We start from the raw sequence: 26,127 nt of genomic DNA, 5'->3' as shown, positions 1-26,127 counted from the left end.
ATATCATATGTAAAGGGGATAAACTGAAACCATTCCAAGTAAGATCAGGAATGAAAACAAGTTTGCCCACCATCACCATTACTATTCAATATTGTATTAGAAATGCTAGCTTCGGCAATAAGAGTTGAGAAAAGAGACTATAGGAATCAGAGTAGGTAATGAGGAGACTTAATTATCACTTTTTGCTGATGATATGATGAAGCTATTAGAAATAATCCACACCTTTAGCAAAGTTGCAGGAAACAAAATAAACCCACATAAGTCATCAGCATTCTTATATATCACTAACAAAATCCAACAGTTAGAGTTAAAAAGAGAAATCCCATTTAAAGTAACTAATGATAATATAAAATATTTGGGAATTTATCTGCCAAGGGAAAGTCAGGAACTATATGATCAAAACTACAAAACACTTTCCACGCAAATAAAGTCAGAGTTAAATCATTGAAAAAATATTGAGTGCTCTTGGAGGGGCCAAGCAAATATAATAAAGATGACAATACTACCTAATCTATTTATTTAGCGCTATACCAATTAGACTCCTCAAAAACTATTTTAATGACCTAGAAAAAATAACAACGTTCATATGGAAAAACAAAAGGTCAAGAATTTCAAGAGAACTAATTGGAAAAAAAAAAAAACTCAAATAAAGGTGGCCTAGCTGTATCAGATCTGAAATTATATTATAAAGCAGTGGTTACCAAAACCATTTGGTATTGGCTAAGAAACAGACTAGTTGATCAGTGGAATAGGTTAGGTCAATAGGACAAAGGACAAAATGGTCAATAACTTAAATAATCTAGTGTTTGACAAAGCCAATGACCCCAGCTTTTGGGATAAGAACATACTGTTTGACAAAAACTGCTGGGAAAATTGGAAATTAGTATGGCACAAATTAAGCATTGACCCACACTTAACACCGTACACCAAGATAAGGTCAAACTGGGTTCATGACCTAGGCATAAAGAATGAGATTACAAATAAATTAGAAGAACATAGGAAAATTTACCTCTCAGACCTGTGGAGGAGGAAAGAATTTATGACCAAAGAAGAATTAGAGATTATTGATCACAAAATAGAAAATTTTGATTATATCAAATTGAAAAGTTTTTGTACAAACAAAACCAATGCAGACAAGATTAGAAGGGAAGTAATAGAGTTTTACAGTCAAAAGTTCTGATAAAGGCCTCATTTCTAAAATATATATCAAATTGGTCAAATTTATAAGAATGCAAGCCATTTTCCAACTGATAAGTGGTCAAAGGATATGAACACACAATTTTCAGATGATGAAATTGAAACTATTTCTACTCATATGAAAGAGTGTTTCAAATCACTATTGATCAAAGAAATGCAAATTAAGACAACTCTGAGATACCACTACATACCTGTCAGAATGGCTAAGATGACAGGAAAAGACAATGATGAATGTTGGAGGGGATATGGGAAAACTGGGACACTGATGCATTGTTGGTGGAATTGTGAACGAATCCAACTATTCTGGAGAGCAATCTGGAATTATGCCCAAAAAGTTATCAAAATGTGCATACCCTTTGATCCAGCAGTGTTACTACTGGGCTTATATCCCAAAGAGATACTAAAAGAAGGGAAAGGGACCTGTATGTGCCAAAATGTTTGTGGCAGCCCTCTTTGTAGTGGCTTGAAACTAGAAAATGAATGGATGTCCATCAATTGGAGAATGGTTGGGTAAATTCTGGTATATGAATGTTATGGAATATTATTGTTCTGTAAGAAATGACCAGAACCAGGAGATCATTATACACTTCAACAACAATACTGTATGAGGATGTATTCTGATGGAAGTGGTTATCTTTGACAAAGAGAAGATCTAATTCAGTTCCAATTGGTCAATGATGGACAGAATCAGCTACACCCAGAAAAGGAACACTGGGAAATGAGTGTGAACTGTTTGAATTTTTGTTTTTCTTCCCAGGTTATTTTTGTCTTCTGAATCCAATTCTTCTTGTTCAACAAGAGAACTCTACGGTTCTGCACACATATATTGTATGTAGGATATATTATAACATATTTAACATGTATAAGACTGCTTGCCATCTAGGGGAGGGGTTGGAGGTAAGAAAGGGAAAAGTCAGAACAGAAATGAGTGCAAGGGATAATGTAAAAAATGACCCATGTTTATGTTCTGTCAATAAAAAATTTAATTTAAAAAAAAAAAGAAGGAAGAAGAAGGGAAAGGGACCTGTATGTCCATGAATGTTTGTGGCAGCCCTCTTTGTAGTGGCCAGAAACTGGAAACTGAGTGGATGCCCATCAATTGGAGAATGGCTGAATAAATTGTGGTATATGAATGTTATGGAATATTACTGTTCTATAAAAAATACACCAGGATGATTTCAGAAAAGCTTGGAGAAACTTACATGAACTGATCCTGAGTGAAATGAGCAGGACCAGGAAATCATGATATACTTCAACAATACTATATGATGATCAATTCTGATGGATGTGGCTCTCTTCAACAATGAAATTATGAACCAAATCAATTCCCATCGAGGAGTAATGCATTGAACCAGCTACACCCAGCAAAAGAACTCTGGAAAATGAGTGTGAACCACTACATAGAATTCCCGATCCCTCTACTTTTTGTCCACCTGCATTTTTGATTTCTTTCACAGGTTAATTGTACACTATTTCAAAGTCCGATTCTTCTTGTGCAGCAAAATAACTGTATGGACATGTATACATATACTGTATTTAACATACACTTTAACATATTTAACACATATTGGTCTGCCTGCCATCTGGGGGAGAGAATGGGGAGAAAGAGGAAGAAAATTGGAACAAAAGGTTTTGCAATTGTCAATGCTGAAAAATTACCATGCATATATCTTGTAAATAAAAAGCTATAAAAAAAAGAAGACGACGACTTTGGCTACACTATTTAACAAGAGGTCAAACTTAGTGATCTAAATTTGGAAGCCAACTGTACTGAAGTGATAAAGTAAACCATGAAAGTAAATGAAATTTCTCAGATCATTTAGGGAAAAGGGGGACAAATTTTGAATATAATCCAAACTTAGAGAAAAAATATTACAATGCTAAGAAAATATGAAACAGTGGTAGAGATTGGAAAATTAGGGGAATACAGCACAGAAATCTAAAAAACAAATATTATTAAGAAAAAGGGGTTGGTCTTTAATGTCAAATATTTCAGAGAGATAAAAGAACAGATTCACTGAAAAAGGACAACTAATTTCGTAAGCTAGAGGACTCTGGTAATTTTCAAGTGAACCATTTCTATAAAACCGTAAGAGCTGAACTCATGTGGCAAGAATTAAATTTAAAATATATAACTATTATTTAAATTTTATCAGTTACTAGAGTGTCAAAGAGGGTAATAGTTAGATTGGTTAAAGAAAGGCTGGGAGGATTCTCACTTATTCTGTTCCTCAACTTCTTGAAATGCCTTTGATATATCTGGCCAGCCACAGGCCTATCAATTTGTTGGAAAAATACATAGCTTTTCTTGCTATGATTAATACTGCTTTTTCATACCCAAGTGACCAACATACATCCCATCCCCATTTATTGACAAAAAAACCCCAATAACTATTGGGCTAAGTTAGCTCCTACAACACCTCTCTCACACAACTATATCTTTCTTTTCTTATTACAATTACTGGGAAGACTAATAGTTAATAGCTTATATCATACTGTAAAAGTGGCCTTCAATTTTACAAGGAAAAAAAGGGGGGGAAAATTGATTAATAGCAGGTTAAGGATAGGAGGAGGGCTTTTAAATATTATAACATTTGCGAACCAAAAAAAGATCCTGACAATCTAAAAATCTGTAGTCAACATGAGCTAATATGTACAATATATCCTTTTCAGAAGTCTATTTCCATTCATATTACTTATAGAAATAAGTACTTAATACAATCCTTAAATACCAATTATTTGACAAACACCAGAATTTTGTCCAAATGACAAGACAAAAATATTAAAAAGGAATATAAAAATACAATAATGACAATATATTCTTGCAGCTATATTTACTCATAAAAACATTCAAGGAATTAGTTCAGTAGTTCAAGGTAAAAAATAAATAGGTAACAAGAGTAGTAAGACTTATTAGAAAAAAGCCAGAAAGAGCATAAGAATTAAAAATAAATTTTAAAAAAAATTAAATTTCAGAATCAAGGTTATATTTTAATAGAAGGGGGGAAAAAAGCTTATTATGACATAACTCATCCATATGAAAAACTTGAGAGTTTACAAAAATATTTTCTCTTAACAATCCTGTGATGTGGGTAGAACAAACATTATTATTCTCATTTCCTAAATGAGAAAATTAAGGCTCAGAAAAGCTAAGCAATTATTACAAGGCCACATGCATACTAAATGTCAGGATCACAGCTTAAATGCAGGCTTTCCGGCTATGGGACTAGTGTCCCTCTACTCTGTCACATTAAGGTCCTATGTTATGTAAAACTATATGAAACATAATTCTGTGGGTTTTTTCAATATTGCTTTAAAAGATCAGTAATCATTATTATATACTCACCACACTAAAATCAAGATTGTGGTCAATCCACTCTTGTCCTTCTTTGAATTCTTCATGAAGTCCCATGATATAAAGAGTATCCAAAGCATCAACTATAGTAGCACCCATTTTTGAACTTCCTAGAATTAAGAAAATAGAATGTCAAACTAAGTATTCTTTTCATTAAATTATTTTTTTTTAAAAAAAGGGAAAATAGCACAAAAATTAAGTCTGACAGAGTACCTATCTTAAAAGGTAAGGAAAGATAATCATTCACATTCTTTCAGTAATAAAGATTATAGTTAAATATCTTAATCCAAGTTTGAGCAATTTATCCTCATACACAACAAAGAAAGCAGAATTAGAGAGTTTTAAAAATTCGTTGTTGTTTTTAAGGGAAAGAGGCAAAGATTTAAAGGTTCAAATCTCTTTTGTAATATTTAATATTATGAAAATAGCAATATTCTTCATAAAAAATAAAATTCAAAATATCTTAAGAGATTAGATTCTTGATGCAAAGAATGAAAGTAACATTTCACAACTTTTCAGTTCAGTTTCAATTCCCTTTTCTATAGCACTTTACAATTTTCAAAGTACTTTCCTTCCAATAGCCTCCTGAGGTCCTTAAGTAGTACAAATTTTATTATTTCAATTTTTTAGATGCAGAAACTTCAATTAAAATATGTTGAAAGGAATTCTATTAAAACTAGAGGAACACACAAGATTGAAGTCTTTGTTTCCAAAATGCCTTGGTTTCGCAACTAACACAAAAGTGATACTTCACTTTAATAAAATCTGATATAAAAAGGCAGTATCACTGAAAATTGTAACTCAGGTAAAATCTTATAATAGAAATTACTTTCCCCCATTGCATTTAATGATATACAAATTACTACATAACATCAAGGTTTTCTTACAAGCCATAATGGTGGATGGACTGGGAGTCAAAGCCAAATAAAAAATCAAATTAAAGCTAAAGCATATATGAAAATGTATCATTTTACAGACGAAGCTTTTTCCTGGCCCTTTCCCAGCACCAGTACTTTCTCTCAAAGATTATCTTAAGTCTACTATTTTGTATGTATGTTTATATGGACATTATGTCTCAACTCACCAGACTGTAAGCTCCTTGAGATTTTTACTTTTAAGTCTAGCATAATGCCTAGCACTTTGTAAATGCTTAATAAATACTTGGCAAATAACTGATTAAATCAGTGGAAAAGTGATTCAATTGTTAAAAAGCCAATTAAATTTAATAAGCCACATCAAATAATCAAAAGTAAACCAATAATCTTTTACAGTGGCCATAACAGTAGGTGGCACTCTAAGTTTAAATGAATGCTTAATGTTTCTCTGACCTTTTTCTCCCAGCTAAAACCTACTTAATGCCTCAAAAAATCCACTTATTTCTTTAAAAAATAAAAAAATCTAATAAGCATCTGAATATTAACAAAGAAAAATATCACTAAATCTACTATTAACAATTGTTATAATATTTTCAAAAAACATTTCTGCTTCAATATTTAACAACTGTCATTCATTCAACTTATATTAAGTGTTTACTATGTGCTAAGTGCTGAGAATACATAAAAACATCAAGATTCCAGATCTCAATAAGTTCATCTTTTAACAAGGGAGGCAACATGCAAACAACCAATGATTAATATCATGTAAAAGGAACTGAGAAATTATGGATGAGAAGCAAACCCTCAGAGGTCTCCCTGACTTAACATCATTTTTTAATTACTAAAACTAATCCTAATTAAACCTAAAATTAAATCTAAAGATAGAGCATTTCCCTAATTCTTGAAACAAAGGACAGTAGACAGACAGCAGAGCTGATAATATAAACACTTACAGCTATCACCAGCCTACCCCATGCCAGAAATGTTACTATGGCTGGTAAAGAATGGGTAAAGTCAAACTAAGTGGATGCAGATGCATGTTTCAGGACTCAATTTAAGTTAGAGATTTCCTGGAATTTTAAATTTCCTATCCAACTAGAAAGTCACAGAATTGTCAGCCAAATTATTCTCCCCTTTCAGTAAAAGTTTTCATAGATTCTCTCCTCCATGTATAAACAGTTCCATGCTATAAACAAAGAGAGGGCCCTGGATCAGTAGATGTGAACTGTGCTACTGACTGACTGTAACTTGATAAAAAGAAGAATGGGGAAGGACTTTGGGGCTTAATAATACCAGTAGAAATGTGGTAACTAGCCCAGAAGAATGATACCTCCTAGGATTCCATTTTTCAAAAGTCTTTACTTGAGCAAAGAGAAGCAGGTGTCAGCAGCAATTGGGAGCTACAATCAGACAAGCAGGACAACAGAGCAGGCAAGACCACTGCTGCTTGGCAGTTACAAAGTTAATGCCACCCTCTACTGCATTAGCTGAGGCGCTGCACCTACAAAAAACAAGAGGGGGTGCTAGTGCCACTGGGCTGTGCTCAGGTCCAAAGACATCATCAGGACTGTGAACTGTCAGGGCTATCAATTCTGGATATAACATTTTAGGCCTAGTACCCAACAAACTCCAATAAATTCAGATGGCCATGATTAGGGCAATGAAGGAACTTTTAGACTCTCGAAGAAACTGAAAATGTTTTTTTTTTCTGGAAAAGAGACCTGTTGGGAGGCATGGTGGTAGGAGGGAACAATGAGAATTATCTCCAACTATATGGGAAACTATATGAGACTTTAAGAAAAATTTATTCCATTAGCCTCAAAGAACAAATAAAAACCAACAGGAGAAAAAAAAAGAAGGATAAAATTATTTTCAGTTTAAATTAAATGCTTTCTTTTTTCTCAATCACATGTAAAAAGAACTTTAACATACATTTCTTAAAAAAATTTAAATTCCATCAATTGGAGAATGGCTGAATAAACTACAGTATATGAATATTATGGAATATTATTGTTTGGTAAGAAATGACCAACAGGATGATTTTAGAAAGGCCTGAAGAGACTTACATGAACTGATGCTGAGTGAAATGAGCAGTACCAGGAGATCATTATATACTTCAACAACAATACTATATGATGATCAATTCTTTTTTTTTTTAATTTATTTAATAACCTTTTATTTACAGGTTATATGCATGGGTAACTTTACAGCATTAACAATTGTCAAATCTCTTGTTCCAATTTTTCACCTCTTACCCCCCACCCCCTCCCCCAGATGGCAGGATGACCAGTAGATGTTAAATATATTAAAGTATAAATTAGATACACAATAAGCATACATGACCAAACCATTACTTTGCTGTACAAAAAGAATCAGACTCTGAAATATTGTACAATTAGCTTGTGAAGGAAATCAAAAATGCAGGTGGGCATAAATATAGGGATTGGGAGTTCAATGTAATGGTTTTTAGTCATCACCCAGAGTTTTCTTTCTCTGGGCGTAGCTGGTTCAGTTCATTACTGCTCCATTGGAAATTTGGTTGATCTCCTTGCTGAGGATGGCCAGGTCCATCAGAACTGGTCATCATATAGTATTGTTGTTGAAGTATATAATGATATGATGATCAATTCTGATGGACGTGGCTCTCTTCAACAATGAGATGAACCAAATCAGTTCCAATAGAGCAGTAATGAATTGAACCAGCTACACCCAGAGAAAGAACTCTGGAAAATGAGTGTGAACCACTACGTAGAATTCCCAATCCCTCTATTTTTGTCCACCTGCATTTTTTATTTCTTTCACAGGTTAATTGTACACTATTTCAAAGTCTGATTCTTTTTGTACAGCAAAATAACTGTTTGGACATGTATATTTATATTGTATTTAATTTATACTTTAACATATTTAACACATATTGGTCAACCTGCCATCTGGGGAAGGGGATAGGGGGAAGGAGGGGAAAAATTGGAACAAAAGGTATGGCAATTGTCAATTATGTAAAATTACCCATGCATGTAACTTTTAAATAAAAAGCTATAATTGAGAAAAAAAAAAAAAAAGGAAAAGAAAAGAAAATTAAATTCCAAATTCATTCCTTTCTTCCCTTCCCTCCTCAATGTGAAGGCAAGCAATTTAATGTTATACACATGAAATCATATAAGACATGTTTCCATATAAGTAGTGTAATATAAGAAAACAATAGCCCAAAAAAAATCCTCAGTGTAAATTTATAAGATTCCTATTAATCAGAATTGTACAACGGTGGAATGGACTGCTTAGGAAACAGACTTAGCTATAAATGAAGACTTTTAAAAAGGCTAAATAAACACTTGTATGGGATCACACAGAAGGAATTTAAAGTATAGGTTGGACCAGATGGTTTCTGAAGTTCCTGCCAATTCTGAAACTGTCACAACTAATGAACTGACTATTCTCTTTGGGCAATGCCTTTTGTTTTTCTGTATATGTGACAGCTTCTCCTCAATTCATCAGTTTTCTTAACTATAAAACACTTAGATCAGATGAAGACTCCCTGGGAAGTTAAACCCTCTTGAAGTAAATTTTTTCCAGAATCCCTCTAATTCCAGCCTAGTTCAAGGATACAGAACATGAGAGGCCCTGATCAGCAATATTCTTTTTCTATATTCTTCTTCACATTCATCTCTTTTGCTTATTTTATTTAAAAAATTAATATTCACTTCATCTTTCAATAGACATTAAAAGAGTATTATTTTCTACTATTTCACCGCAGAAAGTCCAAATTTCAATTTCAATCCTGGTGAGGTTGGATTCTATGGAGTATCCTAGCCATCTAATAATATTTATGATGTTTTTATGTTCCAAAGACTGTCTTTTGACTCATAGCCCCAGAGTTTAACACAGTGCCTGGCCCATATTAGATCCTTAATAAATTTTACTGACTAACGTAAGCGTTCATAAACTTTTTTTTTTATGTACATTTTTATAACTATTTCATTATAATTAGTTTGTTCCCCTGGGAGCCTGTGTATTTTTTAAATGAATTTAAAGATATTCTGAGAAGGGTCCATTTACACCTTTTACCAGACTGTTAATTGAATCTATAATCAAAAAAGGAAAAAATATACATATATATTAAGTACCCTGCTACAGAGTAATCAGACTTATTCAAACATACTCATCCATATATATCCAAATAAGGGCAATTAATTTTCTTCAAACTGGTCACTTAGGGAGGCCACACAATTATTCAACATTGCCCACTTTTGATTTTCAAAGTCTTTCTGCAGAGCAGCTATGTGCTCCAGTGAGCAGAGCCCTAGAGTTAGGAGGATCTGAATTCAAGTCCAATCTCAGACACTTGACACAACTAGCTGTGTGACCTGGATAAATCACTTTACCTCCAACAGTCTCACTCCCTTCATCCAAAAAAAGTCTTTCTGTTGAATATTTTTAATTTATTGTCCGGATACTATCTATAAACTGGTCTCATTAACTTGTAAGGTTACTTCTTTGTGACTAAAGACAGGAGGTGTAAAAGATAACTGATACTAAAAAGAGAAAAAACATTTTTCTTAAGTAATGTTTAGATTAGTAAATTTGAATATCATTAATGAAGAATGTTTGATTAACTACAATTACTTTTAAGCCATTTTCTGAAATAAAACTATTTTAGCTCCAAAATGTCACCCTTCCTATATTCAATGATACCCCCCATCAATAAAAGTAATTAAAAATATGCTTAATGGCCATGTGCCAAATTGAGTCTTGTATATTAGAGGGGTGCTTAAACTAGATGATCACATAAGTTCTTCTTAACTCTAAAATCCAAAGAGACTTTAATGTGCACTATCATAAAAAGGAAAACAGTTTCAAAAAGAACATTCCTAGGCCACTGTAAGATGCTGAATTACCAAATAAAAATTAAACATTATTTCTTAAATATCTCCAATTTCAGTAGGATCATGTAAGGAAACTCTCTATACTAATATAGGTTGGTACTTTCTCTGTAATTTCAGAGTCTCTTAAAGAGTTGTTTCTCCTAATATGTTATATGATTTTCCCAGAAGTGCCTACAATGGGCCTAGTGTCCAGCAGCTATTTGGTTTTATCTAAAGGGTTGTGAGAAGCTCTGCCCTGCCCCAGGACATCATCATAGAATATCATCATCGGCCTGAAGTAAACAACACTCATTCTCTTCTAGAAGCACTGTGGCCCAAGAAAGAAACAGCCTCTGGCACATACCCTGACTATGGGACGCTTAGCAAGCCCCTTGTCTTTCATGGCTCCACGCAACCATGACTTATTGATAAAAATTAATGGAGAGAATCCCCTCAGTAATAGTTGTTTATACCAATGAAATTAAAATTTAAAAACTCAGAACTGCATAATATATGTAGTATTATATAGTACTACAAGACATCAGGAGGGTGGTGTCTTGACTTGCAAGTGAACTGAATTTACGTGACCTAAAATTATGAAAAGTCATTAACCTCACTTTCTCCTCCAAGGTCAGCCGAGTCCAGCAGCAAGACACACATCAGGATGACTGGAGATGATACCTGATAAAGTAGAAAATCTCAGCTTTTTTAAACTAAGGTCTTTGTCAGGTTTCAATTTGTCTAAGGCAACCCATATTCAATGATTTAAGGCTACAAGTGGATAATACCAGTGACCTTGGAAATTTCCAGGATGAAGTGCAAAAGAGGCATCAGCAAATATGAGAATCGGTGACTAGACTTCAAATAACACAAATGACACCAAACAGGTGCCACCATCTATGTAGGAGTACTCAGAGCCTGTCCCTGAAATAAAGGTTTAATTTAAAAATGAAAGCTTAAAATATGAAGAAGCAGAAAACTAAGACAATAAAGAAATTTGTTTTGCATCTAGGATTGTTCAGAACACAATCCTAAAAAAAAAGTTCCTAATAACAAAGAGTCTACAAATAAAGGTGTGGCTGGTGCACAAAGTCTTAGAATGAATGAAATAAAAGATAAAAAGGTTATCATAGATGTAAGGAGAGCTACAAAGAATCTGAAGGATACTTACTAAACAAAGTACAAAATATTACCTAAGTACAAGACTTCCCAAAAACTAGAATGGATCAAGAACAAAAGATCCCATGAATCAAAAAAGGAAAATCTTAAGAAAAAGAAAAAAGAAAAATTTTTAGAGAAATATTAGAAAAATGTAAACTTAATAACAACTAGCAAAACTGAGTATAATCCTACAGAAAAAGATTTAATGAAAGAAACAGAGAACCTCCATCCAATTATTTCTGAAGAAAAGATCAGAATTGCTAGAGAGAATATCTGGAATGAAAACACCCAAATCAAAAAAAAATCTAGAAAGGTAAATACACTGGGGCAATTGAAAGGAACTATATAATGGAGTATTTATATTCTAGTAAAAGGAGAAAAAAAGAGTTTATGCTTAAAATATTAATGGTTTCAAAAATCATAGAAATAGGATAGAAAGTTTGATGTGTTGGGAATGCGGGAAGAACAAGAAAGGAAACAAAAGAATAGAACTTACTATTTCACATAATCAGGGCATACAAAAAATACTTATTAATGTGGAAGGAAGGATGCAGGAAGAAGTCTCATGAACTTTATAGTCATCTCAACTAGACATACACAAAGAAATTTGATGTAGGAAAAATCATCAAACAATAGGGAAACAGAAGAACAGTGAAAGAAGAGCAATGTAAGAGGAAGAATAAAATAAAGAAGGAATTCAGAGTTAAAAAAAATACCTCAAACAGTGGATCATGAAGAGAGCATTAAAAGAAAAGGAACTTTAACATGTGATCAGGGACTACATAAAGTACCAAGATGAAGAGCAGAAATGGTAAACTTACTGTTTTTTGAGAACACCTTTTCCCTTTTTATGCTTAAAAAAGAGAGAGAGAGAGAGAAAATAAAAGAGGAAAAGGTAGAAGATATTAGCCAGAAATATCAAATTGACAATCACTGAGATGAACCTGAATGGATGAACTTATCCATAAAATGGAAAATACCAGAATGAATCAGAAAGTAGAATGCAACACTTTTGTTTAAACCACAAAACTCACTCAGAAATTTAAAATAAAAAGCGGGGAAAAATCTATTATGCTTGGGCTGAAAACATTTTTAAGCAGCTGTAGCAACCATTATCTCTAATAAGAAAAAACAAAATCAGACTTGGTTAAATGATATAAAAATGGAAATCATATTATACCCAAAGGTACAATAACACTAATATGTAATGTGCAGATGGCATACCATCTAAATGCTTAAAGGAATGAGTTACAGGAGAAAAGAGGAAATCAATGAATCTACTTTCAGACCTAGACAAAATGTAAACAAATACAAATAAATAAAAGTTGTTCCAAAAGTCTTAATACAGTTTTAATAGTTAAAAGTTTTAATAACTTTTAACTATACTAAAACTTTGGGAATATCCTACATAGTTGGAGAAAGATAAGAGAGATAATATTCTAGCAGTGCAGAAGAGTAGAAAAGGCCTTCTTCAGAAAGTAGAATTTTGAGCTGAATGTTTCAAGAGGCAGAGATGGAGGGCTGAGGGGCAGATAGCCAGTGAAAAGGGAGAGGGAGGACTACTGTGTAAGGGAACAGCAAAAAGTCAAGTATGGATTGTAAATTATAAGATAAAAAATTTAGGAAGAGGCAAGGGTGTAAAGGGCTCTAGATGACAAAGAAAACCTTCTATCTGAATACTAGAATTTACTGAGTATTGGGCTGACTTGTCAGATTTGCACTGCAAGAAAGGTACTTTGGCAAATGACTTATGGATGAATTGGAGGGGAAAGTGATTTGAGGCACAGAGATTACCCAGAACACTAATGCAGCAGTGCAAAGGTGAGATGATGAAAGCCTGCATCAGGATAGTGGCTTTATAAGTGGAGAAAAGGGGATATACATGAGAGATATTGTCAAGTAAACATAAACATTTTCTCAGCTGTCTATGGTACCTTTTTAAAAATGTGATTATGTATTATAGCATAAAAGCCTCACAAAATATGTACACAGGCATAAATATTAAATAAAAGTCCTTACTGACCACATTGTAATAAAAATAAAAATGCCTCTGAAAAAGGGATAAAAAATTACTTGGGAGACTAAATAACAATCCTGAAGATCTGATGACAATTACAAAGCTTGGGAAACAAGAGATATTTTCATCAATAAAAATGACTATTCCAATGTGACAACATACCAAATTGATTGTGTGAAGTTTAAAGAGTCCTTAGAGAAAAATTTGCCCATCTCATATTTTTCAACATCAAAGGAAGAGCCAAATCAATGATGCAAGCTTATAGTTTAAAACAACAACAATCTGGAACCTTATGTACTTTAAAAACCAAAACATAAAATAGCAATTATGAAAACCAAATAAAATAGATGAGCAATCAATGGGATTAAAAAGATAGGAAAACCAAAATTAAAATTAAATTAAATTAATTAAATTAAAAAATTAAAAAGAATGCAGAACAGTTGAGGAAAAAATAAAATCACCTGACAAATGGTCAGATATGAACAATTTTCAGATGAAGAAATTAAAGCCATTTCTAGTCACATAAAAAATGCTTTAAATCAGTATTAATTAGAGAAATGCAAATTAAAATAACTCTTGAGAAGTACTATACCTCACATCTCTTAGATTAGCTAAGATCACAGGAAAGGATAATGATAAATGTTGGAGGGGATGTGGGAAAACTGAAATACTAATATATTGAGTTGTGAAATGATCCAACCATTCTGGAAAACAATTGGAACTATGCCCAAAAGGCTATAAAACTGTGCAAATCTTTTGATTCAGCAGTCTCATTACTGGATTTGTATCCCAATAAGATAATAAAAAAGAAAAAAAAAAAAAAAAGGACCCATATATGCAAAAATGTTTGTATTTTTTTTTTCTAGTGGCAAGGAACTGGAAATTGAGTGAATACCCATCAGTTAGGGAATGACTACATAAGTTATGATATATGAAAGTAATGGAATATTATTGTTCTACAAAAAATGATCAGCAGGATCATTTCAGAAAAGCCTGGAAAAACCTATTTGGAGTGATGCCAAGTGAAGTAAGCAGAACCAAGAGACATTGTACGTGGTAACAACAAGATTATGTGATGATCAACTGTAATGGACTAGGCTCTTCTCACCAATGTGGTAATTCAAGGCAATTTCAATAGATTTGGTATGGAAAATGCACATTACATCCTGAGAGAGAACAATGTCTAGAACGATGTAGACTAGATGTGAATCAAATATATAAATCAAAACATATTCACCTTTTTGTTTGTTTTCTTTTTCCTTTTTGTCTGATGTTTCTTGCACAACATGACAAACATGGAAATATGTTTAAAAGGAATGTACATGTTTAATTTATGTCAGATTGCTTGCTATCTCAGGGAGGGGGAGGTGGAAGAGAGGGAGAGAAAAATTTGGAACACAAAGTTTTACAAAAACATGTGTTGAAAACTATTTTACATATATTGGGAAAAATAAAATACTATTGAAAAAATTTTAAATTATCTAAAACTATTTTGTGCAACAATATACTAATAAATAACTTAAAAGGAAATAAATACTTGCTTATAAAATATCCAGGAAAAGAAGAAAAAAAAAGGCTAAATTATCACAAAGAGAAAATGAACAAGTCATAAAGGAATTTCCAAAAGAAAAAACTCAAAAATCAGATTTATCAGTGAATTCTATCAAAATTTAAAACAATTATCAAAACATACAAACTGTTTACAATAAGGGGGACGGAGGGAGAGGGATATCCTGACAGGCTGTGTATGACATAATCATATAGGAAAATGAAAAGGAAATGAAGAATATAGAAAAACTGTCATAGAAGGGATAGTTAGATCAAATGAAGATCTTTTTAAAGATGGGGAAGAAATTAGTATATTTGTAAGTTACACAAAAGAAGCCCAAAGATAGGAAAAGTTTGAAGTTTAATGAAAGATAAGATATTATACCCATTACTATTAAAAACCACTAGAAAGAACCACAAAGAAGCAACAAAAAAATTAACAAACATAACTCAGTAAAGTTGCAGGATGTAACATAAACACACAAAAATCACCAGTATTCCTGTATGTTACCAACAAAAACCAGCAGAAAAGCAATGAAAGAAATTCCATTTAAAATAATATAGTATAAAAACACTTGGAAATCTACTTGCCAAGAAACATGCAAGAACTATATGAACACTCTATGTAGTGAAGATAGATGTAAAAAAAAAATAATAATAATTTAAAAAGCTTATCTGGTGGTTAAAAAGGTCAAGAATATCAGGGAACTGTTGAACAAAGTAAGCCTATCTATAGTAGGGTCAAATAGCAAACCACACTATGTCACATAATCATTAAAACAATTTGGTACTGGCTAAAATATAAAGCAGTTGATCAATGGAACAGAATAGATATACAATATATAGAAGCAAAAAAAGCATAGTAAACTAGTATTTGAAAAATTCAAAGATCCTCGTTATTGGAACAAGAACGCACTATATAACAAAAACTGTTAGGAAAATTAGAAAGTAGTCTGGCAGAAACTATATATAGAACAACATCGCTCACTATATAGATGACAAAATCCAAATGGGTACCTGATTTAGAAATAAAAGGTGACATCAAAAAACAACTTAGAAAAGCTTGGAAGAAATGACTCTTCAGATATATGGATAAAGGAAGACTTCATGAACAAAAGCAAGAGACAAACATTCACAAAAACTAAAAGGAAAAATTTTGATATTGTTACTGTTGTTGTTCAGGCATTTTTCAGTCATATCCAATTTTCTGTGACCCTATTTGGAGTCTTTATGGCAAAGATACTGGAAGGATTTGCCATTTCTTCTCCAGCTCATTTTACAAATGAGGAAACTGAGGCAAAGATGGTTATGTGGCTTGCCCACAATATAAACAAATATGAACATTCTCTATTAATAATGACTTTATAAAATTATTTAAGAAGATTCATATATATGAAAGATAAAATAATAACTTTCTAGGCAATATATGTTTAAGTGTAAAATAGCACAGATAAGTACCATAGAATACAAAGTACTCAAAGGCAGCTTCAAGAAGGAGATCAAATCCAACTGGCCTTCAAGGCCAGTTCACAGAAGATGTGAATAAGTAACAAAGATAAGGAAACATTTTAAAGTGTGGAATATTTGAGAAATGTCGAAGAAATCATTCTAGTTGAGAGATAGGACTTGTGATATTTCCACCAAGATGTTGAAAAAGTAGTCTGGCAAAAGTTTTGTTTTGTTTTTAAAATACACTGCATGCTGGGACAGTATTTTACCCTGAAAGCAATAACAAGGCTTTTGAGCAAGAAAATAATATGAAAAAACACAGAATTTTACAGGGAATTAATCTAGAAGTTGTATGCAAACAAGATGAGACACTAGAGAGAAAAAAGATTTTGCAACAATCTGTGATGCTTTGTTACACTCTATGCTCCATATGAAATTTCCAATTAATATATTACGTTGCTTCAGAAATAAAAATTATTTTTATTATACTTAAAAATTACTTTTATATTTCTGTATACTTTTAAAGAACTACTATTTCCTTGAATAATCAAAGCTTGAATCCAGATATTGATTACAGTATTAGCCTCTTATTTGGGATGCTGAAGCAGTGAATAATTTTTATTGTTTCCCCTAGAAGATTCTAGCAGCCTGCAGTGTGTCAAAAAAATAACCACTATGCAAGATAAATCTCTATTTTTAGAGATTATACCACCTATTTGTGGATAGCTTTTAGCTGAGGCCAGAGTTTTTCCTAAAAAGGGACCTTTTTCAAAGATCATCAAACCTGAAGCCATGAACATCCATGGATCACTTTTTCTACAGAACATAGTTCTCTGTCCAAACCTTGATAATAAAATCAGTCAAAAGTATACAAACTATCAAATTGTAAAGAAAATCTTAGGGTAGATTATAAATTACATATCAAATAGCTAAGTTACAAGTACATTGCTTTATGCTTCTCAATTCAGCTTATAAGGCGTTCACTCCCTCCCCCCACCCAAAAAAAAAAAAAAATCTGGCTTTTATTTCAATTTTAGTTACTTCTGAACTCCAATCCATGCCAGGCTTCCTCGATTACTTGTTGAAATGAGATCCCTTTACATTCAGGCCTCAAGTTTGTTTACTCTTCCATCATAGATAGAAACCATTCTTGTCCAAACATCCAAACTCTGAACTAACTCCCTACTTTTTTAGTCTCAAGACACATGCACTAAAACTTTATTATTCTTGTTATGCTCAAAAATTATCTCCTCTCCTCCCCAATACCTGAATGCAGTTTCCTTCAAGCTGACATGTTTATTCACAATTCTAATTTTAACAGTGGGCATACAGTGCCCACTCTAAGTTCCCCCAACCTTGTTAGAGAGTTGCCTATCTAGATTATCATACACACACACGTATGTGTATATAAACATACCCATATAAACATACATGTAGTAAAGTGTGTGTGTGTGTGTGTGTGCACAAAAAATATGTCAACAACCCTCACCACATTCTGATTAACCCAGCTGAAATCTCAATTAAGAGTTCTAAACATGCATGATTAAAGAAGAGAATGTTTAAACTTCCTCATCACATAATATTTCTTTAAGGAAAAGCTGTATTTAACGGGCATAGTTCCAGATTTTACAAGAGCTTCAAAGCATCTCTAAAGAAAACTCCAAGGACTGGTTCTGAGTGGCCAGTGCTCAAGGGATCTAAGTATTCTAATTATAACTGAGTGCAAAGAGGAATAAAGGTTTCTACATTTCACATAGTGCTTTCACATGCATGATTCCATCTGTTCCTCAAAACATACCTTTGGGGTATGAAAGTTACTGCTACAAGGAGGTTATATTAATCAAACTGACAAAAGTCACATCTCTAAGTCATCATCAGAGCCAAGTTTAGAACTCAGTCCTTCTGGCTCCAACAGCCCACAAGTTAGTACAGGATCTCTAAACTCCTAGACAACACCTGAAGGGATCAGTTTACTCCCTTCAGATTCTGTATAAAGTCAAGGAAGAAAGGGCAGACTCTACATGGATAGAAGCAACTGAATTTCATTTTGTGACATTATACTCAACTTTATTAAGTGCTACAGATATAGAGGCAAATTTATCCTGACCTCATTTTCCCTTCAAAGATAACAAGAGGAGAAACTTCTTAAAAGCCCTAAAATCGACTCAATTATCAACTCAACATTTCCCACATCAAGAGTTCTGTCCAGAATAGAAAAGACAAATAACTATTCAAAGGCTTCCTGGACTTATCACAACATTTAAGTATAAGACAAAACTATATCAATCTCTTGTGTTGCTTTCTACTACAAGAGAAAAATGAAACAGAAATGTTAGCAATAATAAATCAACAAATAATGTCCCTTTCACAAGACATTTATTTAAAATAAGTATTTACTTATGTAATTGTACAATATGCACATAACTATAAGGACTGCTCATAAAAATGAGTACAGTAATTCTGACTTATTGAAAACTGAGAGAAAAATCGAATGTTTCAAGTACAATATAGCTAAGACAACTTTAATTTTTAAGGATCTGGGTTAAAAACTGAAATAATGCAATTTGATAAAATCAACTTACCAAATATATTAGTGGAATGTCCTTTCATAGCAATGGGTTTGAGTTCATTGTGTCCCCAGCCATATTTCCTATAATTGCTCCAGGCATGTTTCATCATCTGAAGAGACAAAATTTGTAATATATCACTCTAGATATCCACAGCATATTTTCTCTAAAAAGTTTGTAACCAAGGATTAATCTCCTTAACTTTTATTTCCAATTTCCTTTTTATTCTATCACAATGTTAATAGTTAGAAGTATGATATTAAAACAAAACTCCCTTGAGCCAAAATTGTTCATCATTGAAAAGAATACACAGAATACTACACAATCCATTTTCAAAGTATGCCGATTAAAGAATATACCATCAAACTATAGTTTCACTTATCACATCACTCAGGCTACACATTTCAATATCCAAACTATATAATACTATTATAAATTCATCCTTATAAACTTAGTTATATGATGTTATTTTTTCTATATGAAAATGATGGTATTAACCTACCATAAAGAAAGCAGGCACTGAAAATTATTTGTCCCGTATTTTGTATGGATTTATTTTCCTATCTCCAGATTCACTCTCCTATTTCTGCAGTTTTATTTCATACTGTTTTACTACATGAATTCTATGCTGCAGTCAAAAAAGACTATTCTGTGACTCCCAAAATGACTTATCCTTTCTCACCTTCAAGCTTCTACACACATGGCTTCCTGGAGTATCCTCCTCCCTCCTTCATTTTGTCTACTCAATTAACTCCTATCCAACCATTAAAGTTGAACTCAAATTCCACAGATTCTGTGAACTCTTTCTTAATTCTTTTCCCCCAGCAACAAGCATGCTTCCCATAATATTGTATATTGCAGCATCTGTTCTTGTGTCTTTTTCTTTCATTGAACTGAGTTCTAAGAGAATTATAACCTTCTCTTTTCTAAACTTTGTATATCTTCCAAGGCTTACTATTATAGAGTTCTCCAAAGAATATGTAAATATTTATGAAGTTGAGCTGGCCATCTTATCCACTTCTACTCTTACCACTATGAACTTCATACAGATGACCCCTAAAATTTTATCTCCATTCCTAATATGTCTACAAAGATCCAGGCCTCTATTCCCAATTGTTTGCAAGATATTTCTTTTTGAACTTCAATATTCTATAGCTCAATAATCTCATTGTATTAGTACTCCCACCCAACAAGCAGACCACAAACCATTCATTAACTTCTTATCCTGTGTGACACATTCTTGTCTGTAAAGGGAGAAATACAAATGAATCACACAAAACCTGACACAGAGGCACAATATAATACTGACACAGAGGCACAATATAGATTGGAAACTTCAATTATCCAATTTCTGTTGAGGAGTCCTCTCTCTTACAAAAGTAGCAGAGCAATAAATAAATTCTTGACTTGCCTTCTAATTTCACTCTATAAAGAGGAAAAGGAATCAGCAAAGCTATTATTCTATAACTCATTGTAACTAAAAATAAGTAGCTACAATAAAAATAAAAAGAAACGAGATAAAATGAACACTATGTCTTAAAATATACATCAAAGACAGAAAGAAAACTGCATACCTGAAAATTTCAATATTTCAAATTGGATATCAAAAACTTTGAAAAAAGGCAAGTGGCATTTTATGATTTTAAAAGAGCAGTACAGAAACCCTTAAAAATTTATTGCTCCTTGGAATTTAAAATTTTGTGTCTAAACAATGAGGAAGAAATGAGGATATTACCCAAAAGACAAGATGGATATACAAGAAATTAACAAAATTAGATTCTAAAAAATATTAAAGACAAAAGGAAGGGCAGGTAATCATCACTTCAAACGAAGACTAGCATTTTTATTATTTACTTATTTTTGACAATCATTTTTTAAAATTTTGAAATTTAAATTCTCTTCCTCCTTCTGGCTTCGCCCCATCTACTGAGAAGGCAAGCAATATTATCAATTACACACATGGTCATAAAAACATATTTCCATTACCAATGTTGCCAGGGTGCGGTCTAGAAGGATACAAAAAGAAAGAAAATGGAAAAATTCTGCACATACAGATCATTAGTTTTTTCTTTATAAAAATGGATAGTCTCTTTCAGCATGAGTACTTCAGAACTGCCAGATTATTTTTGATCAGAATACTAAATCTCTCATAGCCAATCTGGACAAACTTTAGTGTGTAAAACAGAGAATGTGTAATAAGCCTGGAAAGAGGTTGGAGCCATGTAGTCAAGGACTTAATAATCCTACACGGAATTTTGATCCAAGAACAAGAAGGTCAATTTTCTGAACAAAGGATATATGATTAACAAAGTTAGGCCTGTACTTTAAGAATATCAATTTGGTCTAAATGAAGGTGTAGGAAGCGATTAAGACAGGTACCAAGAGAATATCCAAAAGGAAAGCATCATAATCAGTGTCAAATGCTGTAAAGTCACTGAGAACCACAGTACTTCAGAAAAAGTAAACATCAAATTTGACAGTTATGGGATCCCTTTTGAGGGAGGAGGTAAGAAGCCAACCTGTAAAGAGAGGGCATGAAGTGGAGGCAAGAAGAACAAAGAGTGTGATTATGTGAGGAAAAATTTGCTTATGCTTAAGAAAATGTTTGGGTTACTATGAGGTTTTGGGTTTTTTTTTTTATTTGTTTGTTTGATTGTTTTTTAAGGACGGATGAGATTGGGAGGCATTTTTAGGGCTAGGGAAAAAAATCAATCCTGTGTTTTACAGCTTGTGCTTTGCACTCCTCTACTAATTACACCTTGTTTGTTGAGAGTTGCTCTTTCTCAAGAATCTTCTGATTTTAATTTGGAAAAGGGGTCACTGCCCCACTCATTTTTGGGGAGGCATTTGGGGTAACATGATAAGTGTCTCCATCCTGCTTCCTACACAGGCAGTTCTTGTAAACTTTCTCTCTTCAAGTTTTACCTACTTCTCTCAACATTGAAGGAATAAATGAAAATCTGAGAAAAAGAAAATGATTACAACGGCAATCTAGTTTAAAAGGGGGAGAGGGGGAGAACTGATGTAGAGGTAGCCAAGAGAAGGGACCATCTTCAATATATATCCTCCTGGAATAAGAAGAAAATGAGGGAATAATGTAGAGAAATTTGGGTATGTAATAAAAGGAGCTTATTTTTCAGAAGAAATTTGAAACGAATGGCCTCTATTTTCTCAAGCACATTTGTGAAGATTATCTGCTAAGTGGCTGGGCAGAGAGAAGTAGAAAAGACTTTAAGTGAGAAAGTTTATAAGAACTGCCTGGGTAGGCAGTCAAAGACTGCCTTGCAGTTAGGGACTAGCTGAGATGAGCTGGTTCCAAAGTTCAGTGTGCCCAATCAGAATGGAGTAGCTTAAGGGCATGGCACACAGAATGCCAGCATTCAAGTCAAATCAAGTGCAAATTCTGCCACAGCACTTAGAGCCATGTGACTGAGATCAGTCACAAGGCCCCAAAGTCACAATCTGCTCATGGATGGACATGGAGATAATAATTGTCCCTTACATTGTATCAAACATGTAAAGTGCTTTGCAAGCCTTAAAGTGCTATATACATGTTCCTGTTAATAGAATTCAGGCAGCTAGATGGGGGCAGTGATAAGAGTGCTGGGCTGGAAATCAGGATGACTCATCTTCCTGAGTTCAGATCTGGTCTCAGACACTTAATTGCGAATCATGTAACCCCAAATGCCTCCCAAAAAATAAGCGGGGCAGTGACTCTTACCCAAATTAAAATCAGAGACTCTTGAGAAAGAGAAACTCTCAAAAGACAAGGTGCAATCAGTGGAGGAGTGCAAAGCACAAGCTGCAAAACACAGGATTATATAGACCCTAACATGGAAAGCCCATCCCCTTCTGACCTCTTCTGCCATTGGCCAGGGAGTCCAGGCTTACATTCAATCTATCCAGAAATGAAAAATCTACTCAGAGATGAAGAATGCTAGCCAGTGATACACTCTACTATATTAGAAACTTAATGGAGGACTTGTGGAGAAAAGGGCAGGGGGAACAGGAGGGAAATGTATGTTTACATAAGATAAACAAACACCTGTACCTTTTGGCCAAAGCACAAGTTGTTATTGCAATGCTAAGTTATAATTAGGGTATAGGTCAAAGCCACATTCTTATGAAAAGTTTATCCCATTCAAAAAGAAAAATAGGGAGGCAGTGATATAAAAATTATAAAAAAAAAAAAAAAGAGCTTTTTCTAAACAATTCCTGGTAAAATTGTGTAAAGTATGACTAAAGATATATATATACACACATATATCCTTATTATAAGCACTATAAATAGAAAACATTATTTAATGGCCCAACACAGCTACATCAAAAAGTCATGTCAATGATGCTGAGTGAAACAAGTAGAACTAGGAATACACTGTACATAATAGAACAAGAGTGTGTGATGATCAACTATGAAAGCCTTTTAGTTCTTTGTAGCAGCTCAGTGGTCTGAAACAATCCCAACAGACTTTGGACAGAAAATGCCATCTGCATCCAGAAAAAGATCTAGGGAGACTGAATGTAAATCAATACATACTAGGTTCACTTCTTTTTTCTTTTTTTAATCTTTCCTATGGTTTTTCCGTTTTGCTCTGATTTTTCTCTCCCAACATGATTCATGAAGCAGTGTGCATTAAAAATAAATAAACTTAATACAATTTTAAAAAATAGTCATGTCAAGTCAACCTCATTTTTTTTATTTTTACACTTACAAGATTTATAGACTATAAAATAAATACCACTGATTCAGTATGCCTATATAGTATTTCAGCAAAAATACTCTAGGGATCTGTCCTTGGCCCTTAACTATTGAATAAAGAATGTGAATAAAAATATAGATAGCATATTTATAAAATTTGCAGCTGACACAAAGCTAGAAGGATGGCTAAGAAGTTGGATGATTGTCGAGATCCAAGGATAAAGCAACAGGCCAAATCAAATAATAAAACATTCTGTAAAGATAAACATAAAAATACTACTTCTTCATCACTTATAGGACCTATAAACAGGTGAATGTCTTGTAGAACTGACAACAAAAAAGATGACTGACACAAATTCAGGGCTGAATTAACATGAAATAATGAAAGAGAAATGAATGCTAAATCTTAAACTTGACTTCACAGATACAAAATGGCTGGGGGAAGAAGGGGAGGGAGGGAAGCCAGAGGTAAGAGGATCAGAGTTAGCCAACAGTTTATACGAAAAAGTTCTTTATATTTAGAGGACAGTTCAATATGAATTAACAGTGATTTAGTAGCTCAAAACATTAATACAACCTAGGCTGCATTCAAAAAGGAACTTCTTTTAAGAGAATTAAAGGAATGATCATTCTGCACTTGTCCTTGTCAAATCATATCTGCAATTTTGTATTCCTTTCTCCCTAAAGCCTGGCACAGAGCCTGGCTCTTGGAAACTGCTTAATAAATGTCTCTCAATTGATTGATTCAGAGCACCAAATTTTAGGAAGGACACCAAAAAGCTGGAGAGTGATTAGAAAGGTTGAAGGGTCTTAAGCCCACACTATATGAAAATTGGCTGAAGAAATGAGAATGCTTAGGTGACATACACATGAACTATCTCGTCTGTAGTCCCTATGATACTAGAATTATTCAAATGAAAAACATTATTAAGTTCTATAAACTCACCCTAATAAAAGTTCTGTTTAAATTTTTCAGTCTTACCTGACATTTCATTGGTTTTTGCTGATCTTGTAAAATAAGTCTTGATTAATATAATTAATGTAACCCACTTAGCCTATATTGAATTTTACCCTTAAGACTATTACTAACTTAATCAAATATGATAAATCCACTTTTTTATATTCTGGTATATGAAATGAGAAATTATTCCCACTCTGATATAAACAACTGTCAAATCATCCTACATAACATTTGGCACCCCCCAAAAAAATCTGACTAAATTTTAGTTTTACATAAATATCGAGGTAGCTTCTTCACAGATTTAAGATTTTGACAATAATCTTGTCTTTTTTAAACCTCATCTTTTGATATCTCTACACCCTTGAACAATACCACATGCCCTCTTTTCCTTGATCTATTCTTCCCTCTAGGTTTCCATAGTACTATTTTCTCTGAATGGAATAAACTGAGTGAAGACTTCTCATATAAGAATATGGCTTCAATATCAGCCCTTTATGTAGTGGCAAGAAACTTGAAACTAAATGGATGCCCATCAATTGGATAATGGCTGAATAAATTGTAGTACATGAATGTTATGGAATATTATTGCTCTGTAAGAAATGACCAGCAGAATGATTTCAGAGAGGCTTGGAGAGACTTATATGAACTGATGCTAAGTGAAATGAGCAGAACCAGGAGATTATTATGGCAACAAGACTATACAATGATCAGTTCTGATGGACATGGTTCTCTTCAACAATGAGATGATTCAAACAGTTCCAATTCAGTGATGAAGAGATCATCTACACCCAGAGAGAGAACTGTGGGAACTGAGTGTGGACCACAACATAGCATTCTCTCTCTGTTGTTGTTTGCTTGCATTTTGTTTTCTTTCTCAGGTTTTTTTTCTTCCTTTTTGATCTGATTTTTCTTGTGCAGCAAGATAACTTTATAACTATGTATACATATATTGGATTTACCATGTATTGGACTACCTGCCAGCTAAGGGAGGGGGTGAGAGGAAGGAGGAGAAAATTTGAAACAAAATGTTTTTCAAGGATTGATGTTGAAAAATTACCCATGCATATGTTTTGTAAATAAAAAGCTTTAATAAAAAATAAAATAATAATGTATGCTTTGATCTGAAAGTAAAAAAAAAAAAAAAAAAGAATATGGCTTCAAGCTTTATAATTTGAAACTTTGAAATAACAAATTGTACTACAGTCCAAAGCCACAGATGTTTTGATTATCTTGAATGTCACTGGCTAGTATTTTTTGTCTCTGGGCAGATTAGAAAAAAGCAAGGTGGTAGGGGACTAGAAGAAAGACACAAAGGAGGGAGGGAAGAGAGAGGGAAGGAAAGAGAAAAATACAGAATGAATGAAAATGAATATATTTCTAAAATAAAAGGTTAGTGACATGAAATGTTAACCCTTTCCATTTCAGGATTCTTGGGAAGC

General features: G+C 33.1%; 1 protein-coding gene across 1 annotated transcript in view; it reads right to left on the bottom strand.

The window, feature by feature from the left end:
• Positions 1 to 26,127, bottom strand: part of MAN1A2 (mannosidase alpha class 1A member 2) — a 196,494-nt gene that overhangs the window by 107,172 nt on the left and 63,195 nt on the right. The window contains exons 3-4 of the mRNA XM_031967376.1: positions 19,044 to 19,140; positions 4,544 to 4,662 (exon numbers count right to left, since the gene is read on the bottom strand). Of these exons, the coding sequence (XP_031823236.1) occupies positions 4,544 to 4,662; positions 19,044 to 19,140 (216 nt within the window). The remainder of the gene's footprint in view (positions 1 to 4,543; positions 4,663 to 19,043; positions 19,141 to 26,127) is intronic.

The sequence above is a fragment of the Sarcophilus harrisii genome, chromosome 4, assembly GCF_902635505.1.
Source record: "Sarcophilus harrisii chromosome 4, mSarHar1.11, whole genome shotgun sequence".
Lineage (NCBI taxonomy): Eukaryota > Metazoa > Chordata > Mammalia > Dasyuromorphia > Dasyuridae > Sarcophilus > Sarcophilus harrisii.
This window is presented reverse-complemented; position numbering and strand designations above follow the sequence as displayed.